At 46.5% G+C, this 16579-nt stretch overlaps 1 protein-coding gene across 1 annotated transcript in view; it reads left to right on the top strand.

Annotated features, from left to right (window-relative positions):
• LOC141112852 (sulfotransferase 2B1-like) overlaps positions 1-16579 on the top strand; it is a 33262-nt gene that overhangs the window by 10236 nt on the left and 6447 nt on the right. Inside the window, exons 4-5 of the mRNA XM_073605946.1 lie at positions 6176-6384; positions 7442-7568. Of these exons, the coding sequence (XP_073462047.1) occupies positions 6176-6384; positions 7442-7568 (336 nt within the window). The remainder of the gene's footprint in view (positions 1-6175; positions 6385-7441; positions 7569-16579) is intronic.

The following is a 16579-nucleotide window of genomic DNA, read 5'->3' as shown; positions in this document are numbered from 1 at the left end:
GACCCCTAACCCTCACCTTAACCCTCCTTGTGACCCCTAACCCTCACACTAGCCATCCTTGTGACCCCCAACTCTCACCTTAACCCTCCATGTGACCCCCCAACCCTCACACTAGCCCTCCTTGTGACCCCCAACTCTCACCTTAACCCTCCTTGTGACCCCCAACCCTCACCTTAACCCTCCTTGTGACCCCCAACCCTCACACTAGCCCTCCTTGTGACCCCCAACTCTCACCTTAACCCTCCTTGTGACCCCCAACCCTCACCTTAACCTCCTTGTGACCCCCAACCCTCACACTAGCCCTCCTTGTGACCCCAACCCTCACCGTAACCCTCCTTGTGACCCCCAACCCTCACCTTAACCCTCCTTGTGACCCCAACCCTCACACTAGCCCTCGTTGTGACCCCAACCCTCACCTTAGCCCTCCTTGTGACCCCCAACCCTCACCTTAACCCTCCTTGTGACCCCCAACCCTCACCTTAACCCTCCTTGTGACCCCCAACCCACACCTTAACCCTCCTTGTGACCCCAACCCTCACCTTAATCCTCCTTGTGACCCCCAACCCTCACCTTAACCCTCCTTGTGACCCCAACCCTCACCTTAACCCTCCTTGTGACCCCCAACCCTCACCTTAACCCTCCTTGTGACCCCCAACCCTCACACTAGCCCTCCTTGTGACCCCAACCCTCACCTTAATCCTCCTTGTGACCCCCAACCCTCACCTTAACCCTCCTTGTGACCCCCAACCCTCACACTAGCCCTCCTTGTGACCCCAACCCTCACCTTAACCCTCCTTGTGACCCCCAACCCTCACCTTAACCCTCCTTGTGACCCCCAACCCACACCTTAACCCTCCTTGTGACCCCCAACCCTCACCTTAACCCTCCTTGTGACCCCAACCCTCACATTAACCCTGCTTGTGACCCCCAACCCTCACCTTAACCCTCCTTGTGACCCCAACCCTCACCTTAACCCTCCTTGTGACCCCCAACCCACACCTTAACCCTCCTTGTGACCCCCAACCCTCACCTTAACCCTCCTTGTGACCCCCAACCCACACCTTAACCCTCCTTGTGACCCCCAACCCTCACCTTAACCCTCCTTGTGACCCCCAACCCTCACCTTAACCCTCCTTGTGACCCCCAACCCTCACCTTAACCCTCCTTGTGACCCTAAGCCTTACAGTGGAAGAGTTGGACTGTTCTCCTACATTTGTGTTGAACATGCACTGTGCAGAATATGTCTGTTGGGTCTGGAAGGGTGGAGAGGACATGATGTAATGAACTGTACATTATACTTCTGTCACAGTCAAACCGTTAAGGAATGTCCAAGTGTTCCACCTCTTATTTCTGGAGGAGGGTCTCAGGTCAGGGGAATGTGAGTGACCAAAGATGGTGGAAGGTCTCCTTGTTACAGGTGCACAATTCTGATCCTAAAGCTTCATCTTCTCAGAGGCGTGATAAGCAGCGGAGCTGCTTTTATTTTAAGCTGAGAGGAGATTTCCTGCAACTTGAAAAAGAAAATGTTGGAAAAGAGACGTGCGTTTTTCTGCTCTCCCTTTCACCAATGCCTATTACTAATCCACACGTGGTACAATACGTTATTTAAAAAATGAAAAATATATGCAATGGAAGGCAGTTGCAATGTAGCTCACCTTTTTTTACAATCCCATTGGCCATTGAGATCACCTTTCTCAGAGAAGTGCAATATGAAAAAAGTTAGGGGGGGGGGGAGGTAAGGGGGTCCTGCGCTGCCATCTTGGTCCACCTTTGCCATTATGAGTGGGTCAGGCACCAGTGCACGATGTTCTCTAACAGACACTGTTTGTACATATCCCAGGAGGCTGCAAAAGCAGGACATGTAATTGCTGCTTAGATGAAAATGGCAGGGGAAGGTGGGGTCGGACAAAGAAAAAAATAAAATAAAATAACCGCAAAAAAAAAAGGGGGGGGGGGGGTGTGTGTGTTTTCACAATGCAGCAGGGAGGAGGGAGCCAGGAAGAAGCGAATGTCTGATTTAAGTTTTGTAACCCGAGGTTCTGGTGAAATTATTTAGAGACATGATGTTGAAATAAACTTCAGCATCCTTACCTGAACCTCTGATATGTGTGTCAATGTATATATATGTGTGTGTCAATGTATATATATGTGTGTCAATGTATATATGTGTGTGTCAATGTATTTATATGTGTATGTCAATGTATATATGTGTGTCAATGTATTTATATGTGTATGTCAATGTATTATATGTGTGTCAATGTATATATATGTGTGTGTCAATGTATATATATATGTGTGTCAATGTATATATATATGTGTGTCAATGTATTTATATGTGTATGTCAATGTATATATGTGTGTCAATGTATTTATATGTGTATGTCAATGTATATATATGTGTGTCAATGTATTTATATGTGTATGTCAATGTATATATATGTGTGTCAATGTATATATATGTGTGTGTCAATGTATATATTTGCTGACACAATATGGATCTTCAAGCAGCATCCAGAAGTTTGTATTCAAAGTGATGACATCTCCGCAGAAGAGTGCAAAGTTTCTGGTTCATGCAGGACCCCTTCATCAGGCTGCGTGGCCCCAAAACATCGCACTCTTCTAATAAGTGTATGTATAGCCAAAATATATCTTTTTTTTTGTTAGTGTCAGATGGAGTTGGGATTAAGGGGTTAAAACCCCTGTCGGGTTATTTTTTTGCTGTCTGTGTGATTTTCCGTTCACTTCCTGTCCCAGAGAAACAACAGGAAGCTAAGAGTAATCTCCCAAAGTGAGGTAAAATCAACTTTTTTTTTTTTTTTTGGCAGTTGTCTCCAGAACAGAAGATTTCCCCTTACCTCTTGTTCTGGGAACAACTCTAAAATTTTGGATTTCCTCTTCCTTTTATTGTAAATGACTCTGGTCATTAGTAAAAACAGAGGGTACGTCTTCCCAATGTGAACACAGATAGAAATAAAAATAATTTTAAAAAACTTGACAGAGGGTCTAATCTTTCACAACTCTATTAAAAAAAAAAAAAAAAATAGTTTTGCCTGCTAGAGATGTGCTTTAAAGCAGAAGTTACCTAAAATGGAAATATTGCAGCAGAGACATGCTGGGACAAACTCTTCTGTCTCAGCATATCTTGGGACCGGAATAGATGAACTCCGGCACACACATAGCCGTGCGCACAGGGTGTGCCAGGTGTGCCTGGGCACACCCTAATCACCCCATGTGCATTAGCATTATCCAGGGACAGCACCAGGTGGGTGGTTGGGGGTGCTAGTGGCCAGTGTAAATGCCCCCATTATATTAAAGGCTAGGTTCAACAGTAGGAACACGCTACATATTTAGGGCGTAACGTAATATGCTCCCAATCAACTGTCTCCCACCACCAGAGCCTCCTTTCTGTGACAGTAGCTGGCGTTCATGTGTATTTTGAGATTTGGGGTGTATACCCTAATGCAGTCGGCTGCGCACACCTATGGGCACACATGTATGGAGTTCTGGGATTCTGGCCCAGCCACTCAAAATAGCCAAAGACCCCCCAGACCCAGAGCAGGCCTTGGTGGAAAATGATGGTGCGGACGAGGGAGCTAGAGGTGGTGAGATGACTTCCTTTTAAGACATTTAAGACCGTCTTCCTGTGTGAAATATCTAAAATAGCTGCTTCTACATCTCCATTATCTCTATTCTCTCCAGAACCGCTCATATTTTTTCTTTAATGTTATTGTGGTGTAGCTTTACCCCCGTAAGGGCTGCTAATTTTAACTGTTTTTTTATCCATAAGTGCAGAGACTGCCCATCCACACAAGCAATAGTCCATTCACACCGGCTCTAATAAAAAGTCTAGGGCAGTGGTCTCCAAACTGCGGCCCTTTGCTTGCCTCTATGCGGCCCTTGTGACACTATTCCTCCAACTGACATTAATGATGAGGCTCCATTCCTCCCAGTGACACCATTAATGGGGCACCTCTTCCTCCCAGTGACGCCATTAATGATGCACTATTCCTCCTGCTAAACTCAACAATGGGGCACTATTCCTTCTGTTAAAACCAATGATGGGTCACTGTTTACTCCCACTGATACCTGGACATTTTCTACTGACCCTGCCCACAGTCCAGCCCCCCTAAAGCCTGAAGGACAGTAAACTTGCCCTTTATTTAAAAAGTATGGAGACCCCCGGTCTAGGCAATGTCTTTACAAGACATTTTGACGTTTTGCGTGAAGAACTCCAACAGGGAAAAGGGAACTTAGGCTTGGGGTACTTCAATACACTCAGTGGTTAGTAATTAGAGAACAGTCTCTCCTAGTAGTAGTAGTAGCTATTGGCAAACAATCCAAAGCCCCACAGCTGGAGACCATGGGGCAAGTCTTTGGGCCTCTGGTTACCTTGTGCCTATGTACGATGATTGGTACCCAGTGCAGCTTCCAGCACACAGATTTAGAGATCAATTTAAAGACACTACTCCCAGGTCCTCAGGACAGCTGCCTCCTTCCAGCTTCCTCTGGACACTTTCCAGTGAGTGAGATGGCGCCTCTTAAGACCAGATCCCATGTGGCATGTTTCTTCAATCGGTTCTGTGCAAAGTTTGTTCTAGCCCTCATTCCTGGAACCTCTGTGGCCTGTAGAGCAGTTGTATAGTCCGTGGGCTGTTGAAGAGCAGCAGACCCCGCACCTCTGGAACCCTCCTGGAGAAAAGGAATCCTGAAGGCCTCTTGAGCCCCTCGGGAAAGAGAGCCCTGACTGATGGGGGCATGGCCAGGGAGGAGTTAAAGTGAATTTTGTCTAACTCAGGATTGGTACAAGAGGGGACAAAGGGTTGGGCCTGAGCTCAGGAGTTTGGCACCCCAGGGGATTATGGTCCTTTTCGGACGAAAGCATGGAAGAGCTGCCCACCCTCCCGCCCTATTTTTGATGGTATGTCACAGCGTGTTGCGGTTTTGGTGACGTTGCCAGCAAATATGGAACCTTTTTTATGCCCTGATGGTAATTGGGAGATTGACGGCCGGTCCAGCACTTATGGTAAGGACAGGCCCCTCCTTCATCTCCCTTTTACATTTGGAGTTGAGTGCTCACAGTGCAACTGTGACTGGCACGGTTTAAAATAGTTAATGTTATGTTTGAGTTAAATAAAGCTGTGGCCTTGCCCTTTCCAACGTTAATGGTTGTATGTGGTTATTTATTGGATGGGAAGAAGGGGTAAGGTACGCTAAGTGGTTATGGTAATTTGGATGGGACCTGGGCTTATTGCACCTCAGCAGTCATGCTTTCCAGTGCAGTGACAGGACAAGGTCATCTAGCGCCCATGGTAGACATGCAAAACTGCACCCCCAACCCCTCCACCACCTTAAACGTATATGAGCTTCATGTGTCAGCTGAAATCTCCACACAAAAAAATTGAAGACTGACATGCATGCTTACCTCCTATGCATTAATTCCCCTCCTCCAAGTACAAATACAACTCCATGCTGAAATCCCCCATCTCGGTACAAATCTTCCCCCTCCCCCCCTACAAAAAAATCACCCTCCCATATGAACACATATTTTCTACACCTAAAATTTTCCCTCCTAGTACACATCTTATCCCCCCCCCCCCCAGCACAAATCGCCCCCAAATCTCCCCACTTAGAACAAATCTACCCCCTCGCAACGCAAATCTCCCCCTAAATCACCACTCTTTAGCACCTCCCCAAATTTCCCCTCCTAGAACAATACTTACCCCCTGCCTGCCTGGACATATCCTTTTTAAAGTGACTCTAAAAGGTCATTTATTTTCAAATAGCAAACATATTATTATACTTACCTGCTCTGTGTAATGGTTTTGCACAGAGCAGCCCCAATCTTCCTCTTCTTCTTGTCCCCCCCCCCCCCCGGGGGCACTCCTGGCTCCTCCCAGAGAACTGGGAGAGCCGATCCTCTTGTTCACATAGCTGGATGAAGATCGGGCTCAGGTATGTAAAAGGGGGAAGCTGTGGGGGGGGGGGGGGGGGATGGGTGGAAGTGCATGCAGAAGGTTTTTTTTTACCCTAATGCAGAGAATGAATTTGGGTAAAAAAACATTGTACCTTTTTAGAACCACTTTCATTTTACTATTCCTGCCATAATAACAATATAACCACGGCATGTGACTTATTGTTTTTTTTCCCTCACATAAGAACTCGTACTATATTTTAGGCACAACATGGATGCAAGAGATCTTGACGCTAATCTACAGCCAAGGCGATACAGAGATTGCTATGACTATACCCAACTGGGAGCGGGCCCCTTGGCTGGAACACACGTACTTCAAGGATACCCTGAAGGAAGGAGAGGGCCCCAGAATCATCACCACACATCTCCCTAGTAATGTCCTAGCACCGGCACTGCAGAACACCAAAGCTAAAGTAAGTCGACCAATAGTCGCCCATAGATGGTGTACTGGCCTTCCTGGTCTGGTTTATATCCAAGATTCTCAGGATCTAAGAGACCCTCTTGGATGACAACAGTTCACTGTCTTCTCCATATAAAAGTGACAAACTGGTGCCAAAAGTTTTCTAATAAGTTGGAAAGAAAGCCTCCAGGCATGGTTACAAGTGCACAGAGAAAACAAAACCAAAAGGGCACCAAGGCCTAATGCATTACCGCCAAATCTTTAATAAAAAATAAACCAATGAGTGTACACTCCCAAGAGCCAATGGTAAAATTACAAAATAATTACAAAATAATTTTACATAAACCCAGGAACTGAAGTGGACGTACAGAAGTTGGTCCCAACATAAATCAAATTACCAACTGACGTGTTTCAAGTGACATGTCCCTTCATCAAAGCAAAACCTTATATTAGGACCATGTGAGTTTCATCTTCTGGAGCAGTGGTTCTCAACCTCAGTCTTCAAGTACCCCCAACAGGCCATGTTTTCAGGTTTTCCTTTTATCTAGCACAGGTGCTTTAAATCAGAGTCAATAGCTTGGTATTTTGGACAGCTATTTTATCTAAGAGAAATTCCCAAAACATGTCCTTGAGGTCCGAGGTTGGGAACCACTGTTCTGGAAGACAACTTTGGTTCCAGGGATTATGTTTGGCGGTAATGCACTGGGCCTCTGCGCCATTTTGTTTTTGTTTTGTCTGTGTAGTTTCAAATATTCCCTGATCTTAAGAGGGATGCATTGGCATAACATTAGTTTTTCACAAGTCTCTGAGCACTACGGTGTCAAGGTTTTTTTAGCTTTTTGGTAATAGGTGCCTTCAAAGTTCTGAGGAGCTTGTTATCTTCTGAGCTGTTACTGAAAATGGATGCTGCCCAGCAGTAATGATAATTTAGTTGTGTCATTATCTTCCGAGTCCTTGACCTGGAAAAGTATGCTCATATGGAGTTCTGACTTTCCTTGTTTACATATACTTTAAGGGTAAGTACATATATCTATCTACCTTTTAGTGACAGCGCTGTGTGTGTTTTTTAGGTGATCTACCTTGCCAGGAATCCGAAGGATGTGGCGGTTTCCTTCTACTATTTCCACAAAATGGCCAAATTCCTCCCAGATTTTAACACCTTCTCTGAATTCCTAGACCAGTTCCTGGAGGGTAAAGGTCAGTCTTGAATTTGTAGAATTCTCCAGATTTGTGAATTGGAATCTCTGTCTGCTTTTATCTTCTTCCAGGCTGACCTTCTGCACCTATTCCGTGTACATAGGAGATCACGCGCTGCGCTGGCCTAACATTAATAGAACAATGAAGTCTTGTCATTTGTGTTTGTCACTCACTCCAAAGTCCGGAAAGTGTGGGGTTCATTCAATAAAGTGGAACTTTACTCTCCCAATTAACACTGATTATTTTTTATCCTCCTTCTTCTGCCAGCATTAGTACATAGATGGGAAAGTAGATCACATTTACTTGTTTTAAACATTTATTTTACATTTCTTCAGTTACTTCCTGGTTTCCAGGCCTAGGCAAATGATGTCATACATCCCAGGAGTCTTCTGGAGGGGAGGAGGGGCTTTCTCAGTTAACCACACTCTCCTGCCTGCATGCCTGAGCTAAGGGCAGATGGATTACAGGAAGTAAATGCTACATGAAACGTCTGCCCTTACTCAAGATGGTTGTGGCCCGAAATGTCAGGGGGGTGTTTTTCAAAGTGATTTCTCAACAAAATAAAGCATGGAGACATGGATGGATGGAGCCATGGATGGATGGATGAAGACATGGATGGATGGATGTATGGATGAAGACATGAATGGATGAAGACATGGATGGATGGATGGAGACGATGGATGGATGGAGACGATGGATGGATGGATGAAGACATGGATGGATGGATGAAGACATGGATGGATGAAGACATGGATGGATGAAGACATGGATGGATGGAGGAAGATATGGATGGATGGATGAAGACATGGATGGATGAAGACATGGATGGATGAAGACATGGATGGATGAAGACATGGATGGATGAAGACATAGATGGAGGAAGACATGGATGGATGGATGAAGACATAGATGGATGAAGACATGGATGGATGAAGACATGGATGGATGGAGGAAGATATGGATGGATGGATGAAGACATGGATGGATGAAGACATGGATGGATGAAGACATGGATGGATGGAGGAAGATATGGATGGATGGATGAAGACATGGATGGATGAAGACATGGATGGATGAAGACGTGGATGGATGTAGACATGGATGGATGGATGAAGACATAGATGATTGGATGGAGGGAGACATGGATGGATGGAGACATGTTTGGATGGATGGAGGAAGACATGGATGGATGCAGACATAGATGGATGGAGGAAGACATAGATGATTGGATGGAGGGAGACATGGATGGATGGAGGAAGACATGGATGGATGGATGGAAGAAGACATGGATGGATGGAAGAAGACATGGATGGATGGAAGAAGACATGGATGGATGGAAGAAGACATGGATGGATGGAGGAAGACATGGATGGTTGGATGAAGACATGGATGGTTGGATGAAGACATGGATGGTTGGATGAAGACATGGATGGTTGGATGAAGACATGGATGGATGGATGAAGACATGGATAGATGGAAGAAGACATGGATGGATGGAGGAAGACATGGATGGATGGAGGAAGATGATGGATGGATAGAGACATGGATGGATGAAGACATGGATGGTTTTATGAAGACATGGATGGATGGATGGATGAAGACCTGCATAGATGGATGAAGACATGAATGGATGGATGCATGGATGGATGAAGGAAGACATGGATGGATGTAGACATGGATGGATGGATGGATGAACACATGGATTGATGGAGACGATGGATGGATGGATGAAGACATGGATGGATGGAGGAAGACATGGATACATGGATGGATGGATGGAGGAAGACATGGATGGATAGATGTAGACATGAATAGATGGATGTAGACGATGGATGGAGGAAGACATGGATGAATGGATGGATGGAGGGAGGAGGCATGGATGGATGGAGGAAGACATGGCTGGATGAACACATGGATTGATGGAGACGATGGATGGATGGATGAAGACATGGATGGATGGAGGAAGACATGGATACATGGATGGATGGATGGAGGAAGACATGGATGGATAGATGTAGACATGAATAGATGGATGTAGACGATGGATGGATGAAGACATGAATGGATGGATGCATGGATGGATGAAGGAAGACATGGATGGATGAACACATGGATTGATGGAGACGATGGATGGATGGATGAAGACATGGATGGATGGAGGAAGACATGGATACATGGATGGATGGATGGAGGAAGACATGGATGGATAGATGTAGACATGAATAGATGGATGTAGACGATGGATGGAGGAAGACATGGATGAATGGATGGATGGAGGGAGGAGACATGGATGGATGGAGGAAGACATGGCTGGATGGAAGAAGACATGGATGGAGACATGGAGGGAAGAATGGGTGAGTTTGCTTTTAATATTTAAAATTAATTAAATAGCATTGTGGTGGGCTGCAACACATTAGCGTTGACAAGGCTCCTGGTTGAGTGAAACACATAAAAGAAGCAGGTAGACTTTCCCTGTACTGGATGACCTTAATAAACATAGTCGGGACTTTTGGAAGTTGAGCAGCTCCATCCTGGTTTTCCTCTGATGTTGGAGGATCACAGACTACTCTGGAGCCTTCATCCTTTGGTTGGTGGAGCGGTGAAGGAAGGCTTGTAGGGGAGCGGTTGGGATGATTTACATTATCATTGGAGCTGCGTTGCCTTAATGTGATGGGGTGCCACCCAAATATGAATGACACTTCAACGTGTTCCACCACACACCACAGCAGAAATATATGAACCCAGCCTAAACCTGAATTACAGGCAAACCACTAAATACAAAGATAATTGACTATATGGGAACAGTTTTACCTGACAAAGGATTTGTATTCTTGTTTATCCAGATCTGAGTTGTGCAAAAGTCCTGTCTGGCAGGGCAGGTGACCTGGTTTTTCTCTGCTGACGATCCATATAACTTACCAGACATGTGCAATTCATTTTAGTTCCAAATCTGTTTTTCTTTCTCGAACATCACGGGACACAGAGCCACAGTAATTACTGATGGGTTATATAGGTATCACTGGTGATTGGACACTGGCACACCCTATCAGGAAGTTCAACCCCCTATATAATCCCTCCCCCTTGCAGGGATACCTCAGTTTTTACGCCAGTGTCTTAGGTGATGGACGTGTAAAGATGTCCTGTGCTGAGCTCCAAAGGGAATATCCTAAGATCCTATACTGGGGCAAGCCAGGCGAACCGGATCCATTCAAAGTGTCTTTTCATGGCCGAATTGAATGGTACCCGGGCCTCGTGTCCGAAGAAACGAGGTTTTACCCGTAATGCTTCTCTTTTTAGAGAGCTGGACCCCGCAGATCAGAAAATGGCTTTAAACTTCCTAATTTCTGGCGAGGTGCTTTACGGTCCCAGAACTGTTGGATCCCCCTACTGATGGGGGCCCCAGTCTCTGACGGTTTTTTCAAACGGAGCCCACCGTGAGAGGTGAAGATTGGGTCTGTGTAAACAGCACCCTGCGGCTGGATAAGGTAAGAGGAGATTCCACAGAAATTTTGAGTTCTAGTGGCTTTTCTCCTTTAAGGTAAATGCATGCTATGCCTATTGTGACCACCGGGGGCTGCCAAGAGCACAAACCTACACATGCTGAATGTCTGTCTCAGGTGTTGTAATCGCTGTGTATGTCCCAGCGTATCAAGCAGGCTGCAAGCAGGTAAGGTGGATGGGGGGATTTCTCATGTTTGAATGTTCCCCCCCAGGCTAGAGAGGGGCCACAGGGGTCTAGAAAGTGGTTATACCACCCGGGCTCTGTGGCCTAATGGCCACCATCTCTGAAGATAGCCGTTCAGGCAAATCTTGTTACCAGTCTCCCTCCTTCCCCCCCCCCCATCCCCAGCCTTTTCTCCAGAGCATGACAGGAGAGTCGGCAGTGCGGGAAGCGCTCGTTTTTTTCAAAACTCGAGGGGGGGGGCGGTAGAGGAGGGGGCGGGATGTCAGCACAGAGTGTTTAGACTCCCACTCAGGCCAGCTGCAGGCTATTAAAGGCACTCTGTACAGGTGCACTCAGCCTTCTGAGAGACACAGAGCTGACGGTCGCATGTAAGGTGGGACACAGGCATTCTCCTAGGCAGCATTTACTGAAGTAACACCAGACTGAGCATTGGGTAGCAAGGCTTTTAGCCAGACTACATCGCTCAGCGGACAGTGTTCATTTGTATACCTCACACCTTGTTGCTTTGCACTATGGGTAGAAGAGGTTCAAGCACCCCAGGAACCAGAGACACTAGGGGATCTCGTTCAGGTTCTGAGGGCCCCCTGTTGGCAGCATCCTTCCCCCCTAAAGATGGGCCAGGGACGGCTAGCCAGGGAGAGCCATCGGGGTCAGGGGCTACACCTGCTTCTGGCACTTCAGCCCCTGTATATATTACACAAGAGGTTTTTTCCTCAACCATTAATGGTCTAGAGGAAATATTAATGGCCGTGATTACGTCTTCACTCAGTGGAAGAAAACGCACTAGGCTTTCCTCTGTTCCCCAAGACCCTCAGACAGAGGAGCTCTGGGATAAAGGAGATGAATCCCTTTCAGAGGATCGGGATGGGATGGATGATTCCTCTTCGGAGGATTCAGGTGGAGAGGGACCCTCTGCGACTTCCCAAGAGGAGAAAGTCTTAGTGCAGATCCTCACTGGATTGGTCCGCTCCACATTTAAGTTGCCCATACCTGAAACTGCTAAAGAATCCTCTTCTGCTTTGGGGTCACTGAAACCTTTCCAAGCAGCACATGCTTTTCCTGTTCATACTTTACTTGAAAAGCTTATTTATTCTGAGTGGGATCACCCAGACAAACGTTTTTTTCCGCCGAGAAAGTTTTCAACACTTTATCTGATGGAAGAAAAGTTTATTAAAATGTGGGGAATTCCGGCTATTGATGCCGCCATTTCCTCAATAAATAATAGCCTGACTTGTCCTGTAGACAATGCTCAGATGCTCAGGGATCCTGTAGATAAAAGGATGGAATCCCTATTGAAGGATGTTTTCTCCTTAGCAGGATCAGTGGCCCAACCTGCAATAGCAGCGATTGGAGTCTGTCAATACTTAAGAGACCATGTTAAGCAGGTCATCAAAGTATTACCTGAACAGCAGGCCCAGGGGTTTGCTAACCTTCCAGCGGCCTTATGCTTTGTGGTTGACGCCATTAGAGATTCTATCGTGCAAACCTCCCGTCTTTCACTGGGGTTGGTGCATATACGTAGAATCCTATGGTTGAAAAATTGGTCAGCCGAAGCACCATGTAAGAAGCTACTGGCTGGGTTTCCATTTCGTGGTGCAAGGTTGTTTGGAGAGGACTTGGATAACTATATCAAGAGAATCTCTTGTGGGAAAAGCACTCTCTTACCTGTCAAGAAGAAGAGTAAGCGTCCCTCTTTCAAACGGACTCTTTCCCCAGCGCCGGGGGCTTCAGCCTCCAGGCAGTCTCGACGGCCGCCTCCATCGGGGTCCAGAGACAAGAGTCAACCCCAGGGACAAAAGAAGTCCTGGGGAAAGAAGCCTACTAGGCAAAACACTAAGACCTCTGCATGAGGGGGCGCCCCCGCTCACTCGAGTGGGGGGAAGACTGCGACAATTCTCAGAGCTCTGGCAGGAGGACTTCCAGGACAGATGGGTAGTCTCCACGGTAACCTTAGGGTACAAGCTGGAGTTTCAGGAATTCCCTTCTCCTCGGTTCCTCAGATCAAATGTTCCCAGAGAAGAAGCAGTCGCTCCTTCTAGCGTTAGAGCGACTTTTGTCGCAGGAGGTTATTATGATAGTTCCCGCAAAGGACCAGGGATTGGGCTTCTATTCCAACCTTTTTACGGTCCAAAAGCCAAATGGGGATGTCAGGCCCATTTTGGACTTAAGGGATCTGAACCGATTCCTAAGGATTCAATCCTTCCGCATGGAATCAATTCGAACAGTAGTTCCCACCCTGCAGGGAGGAGAATTTCTGGCATCAATAGACATCAGAGATGCATATCTGCATGTGCCCATTTTTCCTGCTCATCAGAAGTTTCTGCGCTTCGAGGTAGGAGGGCGCCATTTCCAGTTTATGGCTCTGCCCTTTGGGATAGCCACTGCACCTCGAGTGTTCACAAAGATCTTGGCTCCTCCTCTGGCCAGATTAAGGGCTCAGGGTATAGCTGTCATAGCATACCTAGACGACCTGCTCTTGATAGACCGGTCGGTAGCCTCTTTGAATGGAAACTTGAGGACCACGGTCAGGTATCTAGAACACCTGGGTTGGATCCTCAACTTAGAAAAGTCTTTCCTAAAACCAGTAAGAAGACTGGAATATTTAGGTCTGATTATACATACAAGCCAGGAGAAAATATTTCTACCCCAGGCAAAGATCACTGCTTTGAGAGAGCTGATTCTGACAGTAAGGACCAAGAAGGGTCCCTCAGTCCGCCTTTGTATGAGGCTACTAGGGAAGATGGTGTCTTCATTCGAAGCAGTTCCCTATGCTCAGTTTCACTCAAGAATGCTGCAACACAGTATTCTGTCGACCTGGAACAAGAAGGTTCAGGCATTAGACTTTCCGATGCACCTGTCGCATGCGGTGCGTCAGAGCCTCAATTGGTGGCTCATACCCGAAAACCTGCAGAAGGGGAAATCCTTTCTACCGGTTACCTGGACGGTGGTAACAACAGATGCCAGTCTGTCAGGTTGGGGAGCAGTTCTGGAACAGGCTGCGGTCCAAGGAGTATGGTCCAAGACAGAGAGGACCTTACCCATCAACATTCTGGAGATCCGGGCGATACATCTAGCTCTAAAAGCCTGGACTATCAGGCTACAGGGTTGTCCGGTCAGGATCCAGTCCGACAATGCCACAGCAGTGGCTTATGTCAATCATCAGGGAGGCACCCGGAGCCGAGCTGCTCAAAAAGAGGTGAACCAGATCTTAGTCTGGGCAGAGATGCATGTGCCATGCATATCGGCAGTTTTCATCCCGGGAATAGAGAATTGGCAGGTGGACTATCTAAGTCGCCAGGAGTTACTTCCAGGGGAATGGTCTCTGCATCCCGACGTCTTTTGGGCCATATGCCAAAGATGGGGGGGTTCCAGATGTAGATCTCTTTGCATCCCGATTCAACAAAAAGATAGACAGATTTGTGGCAAGGACAAAAGATCCTCTTGCATGCGGGACGGATGCGTTGGTGATTCTGTGGCATCGGTTCTCACTGATTTACGCATTCCCGCCTATTCTGCTACTACCACGACTCCTTCGCAGGATCAGGCAGGAAAGGAAGTCGGTACTTCTGGTGGCCCCCGCTTGGCCCAGAAGGACTTGGTATGCAGAAATAGTAAGGATGACGGTAGGTTCCCCGTGGACCCTACCGGTACGCCCAGACCTGTTATCTCAAGGTCCAGTGTTCCATCCTGCCTTACAAACGATAAATTTGACGGTTTGGCTATTGAGACCCACGTTCTGAAGAGTCGTGGGCTCTCAGGTCCTGTCATATCTACCTTGATTAATGCAAGGAAGCCAGCTTCCAGGATGATTTATCATAGAGTCTGGAAAGCTTATATAACCTGGTGTGAATCCAGAGGTTGGCATCCCAGGAAATATGTCATAGGTAGAATCCTTGATTTTCTACAGATGGGATTAGAGATGAAGCTGGCCTTGAGTACCATCAAGGGCCAGGTCTCTGCTTTATCAGTATTATTTCAGCGGCCACTTGCTTCGCATTCTTTGGTCCGAAACTTTATGCAGGGGGTGATGCGTCTTAATCCTCCGGTTAAAGCGCCCCTAAACCCCTGGGACTTGAATTTGGTCCTAGCTGTGTTACAGAAACGGCCTTTTGAACCAATAAGTCAGATTCCTTTGGTCTTGTTGACAAGGAAATTAATTTTTCTGGTGGCCATCTCTTCTGCTAGAAGAGTATCAGAATTAGCAGCTCTTTCCTGTAAGGAGCCTTATTTGATTATACACAAGGATAGAGTGGTACTATGCCCTCATCCTAGTTTTTTACCGAAGGTGGTTTCTGATTTTCATTTAAACCAAGACATTGTTCTACCTTCCTTTTTTCCAGATCCCTGTTCTCCGGAAGAGAGATCTCTACATTCGTTGGATGTAGTAAGAGCAGTTAAGGCCTATCTAGGGGCAACTGCTCAGATCTGCAAGACGGATGTTTTGTTTGTGCTGCCAGAGGGTCCCAATAGAGGACAGGCAGCGTCAAAAGCTACCATTTCTAAATGGATTCGACAGTTGATCATTCAAGCTTACGGTTTGAAACAGAAGATTCCTCCGTTTCAGATCAGGGCACATTCCACAAGGGCTATTGGTGCTTCTTGGGCAGTGCATCACCGGGCCTCTATGGCTCAAATCTGCAAGGCCGCAACCTGGTCTTCAGTTCATACATTCACCAGATTCTATCAGGTGGATGTGAGAAGGCATGAGGATATCGTCTTTGGGCGTAGTGTGCTGCAGGCAGCGGTACAGGGTCCTCAGGTCTGATTGCACCCTACTTGGTCGTGGTTCCCCCCCCTCAGGTAGCATTGCTCTGGGACATCCCATCAGTAATTACTGTGGCTCTGTGTCCCGTGATGTTCGAGAAAGAAAATAGGATTTTTTAAAACAGCTTACCTGTAAAATCCTTTTCTTTCGAAGGACATCACGGGACACAGAGGTCCCGCCCCTCTTCTAATACACTATATTGCTTGGCTACAAAACTGAGGTATCCCTGCAAGGGGGAGGGATTATATAGGGGGTTGAACTTCCTGATAGGGTGTGCCAGTGTCCAATCACCAGTGATACCTATATAACCCATCAGTAATTACTGTGGCTCTGTGTCCCGTGATGTCCTTCGAAAGAAAAGGATTTTACAGGTAAGCTGTTTTAAAAAATCCTATTTTTAAGAATTTCAACAAATTCGTTAAATTGGAAATATCCGAATGAGCAAAATCCAATTTCATGAATTTTTCCGAATATTTGGAAATTCGGAGATTTGAAAATCCAAAGATTCGAAAATATGAAAAACGAACTAATAATAACTTAACTATTACTAACTATTAAATT

The sequence above is a fragment of the Aquarana catesbeiana genome, linkage group LG11 (assembly GCF_042186555.1).
Source record: "Aquarana catesbeiana isolate 2022-GZ linkage group LG11, ASM4218655v1, whole genome shotgun sequence".
Classification (NCBI taxonomy): domain Eukaryota; kingdom Metazoa; phylum Chordata; class Amphibia; order Anura; family Ranidae; genus Aquarana; species Aquarana catesbeiana.
The sequence above is the reverse complement of the archived record's forward strand: the minus strand, read 5'-3'. Positions and strand labels throughout refer to the sequence as shown.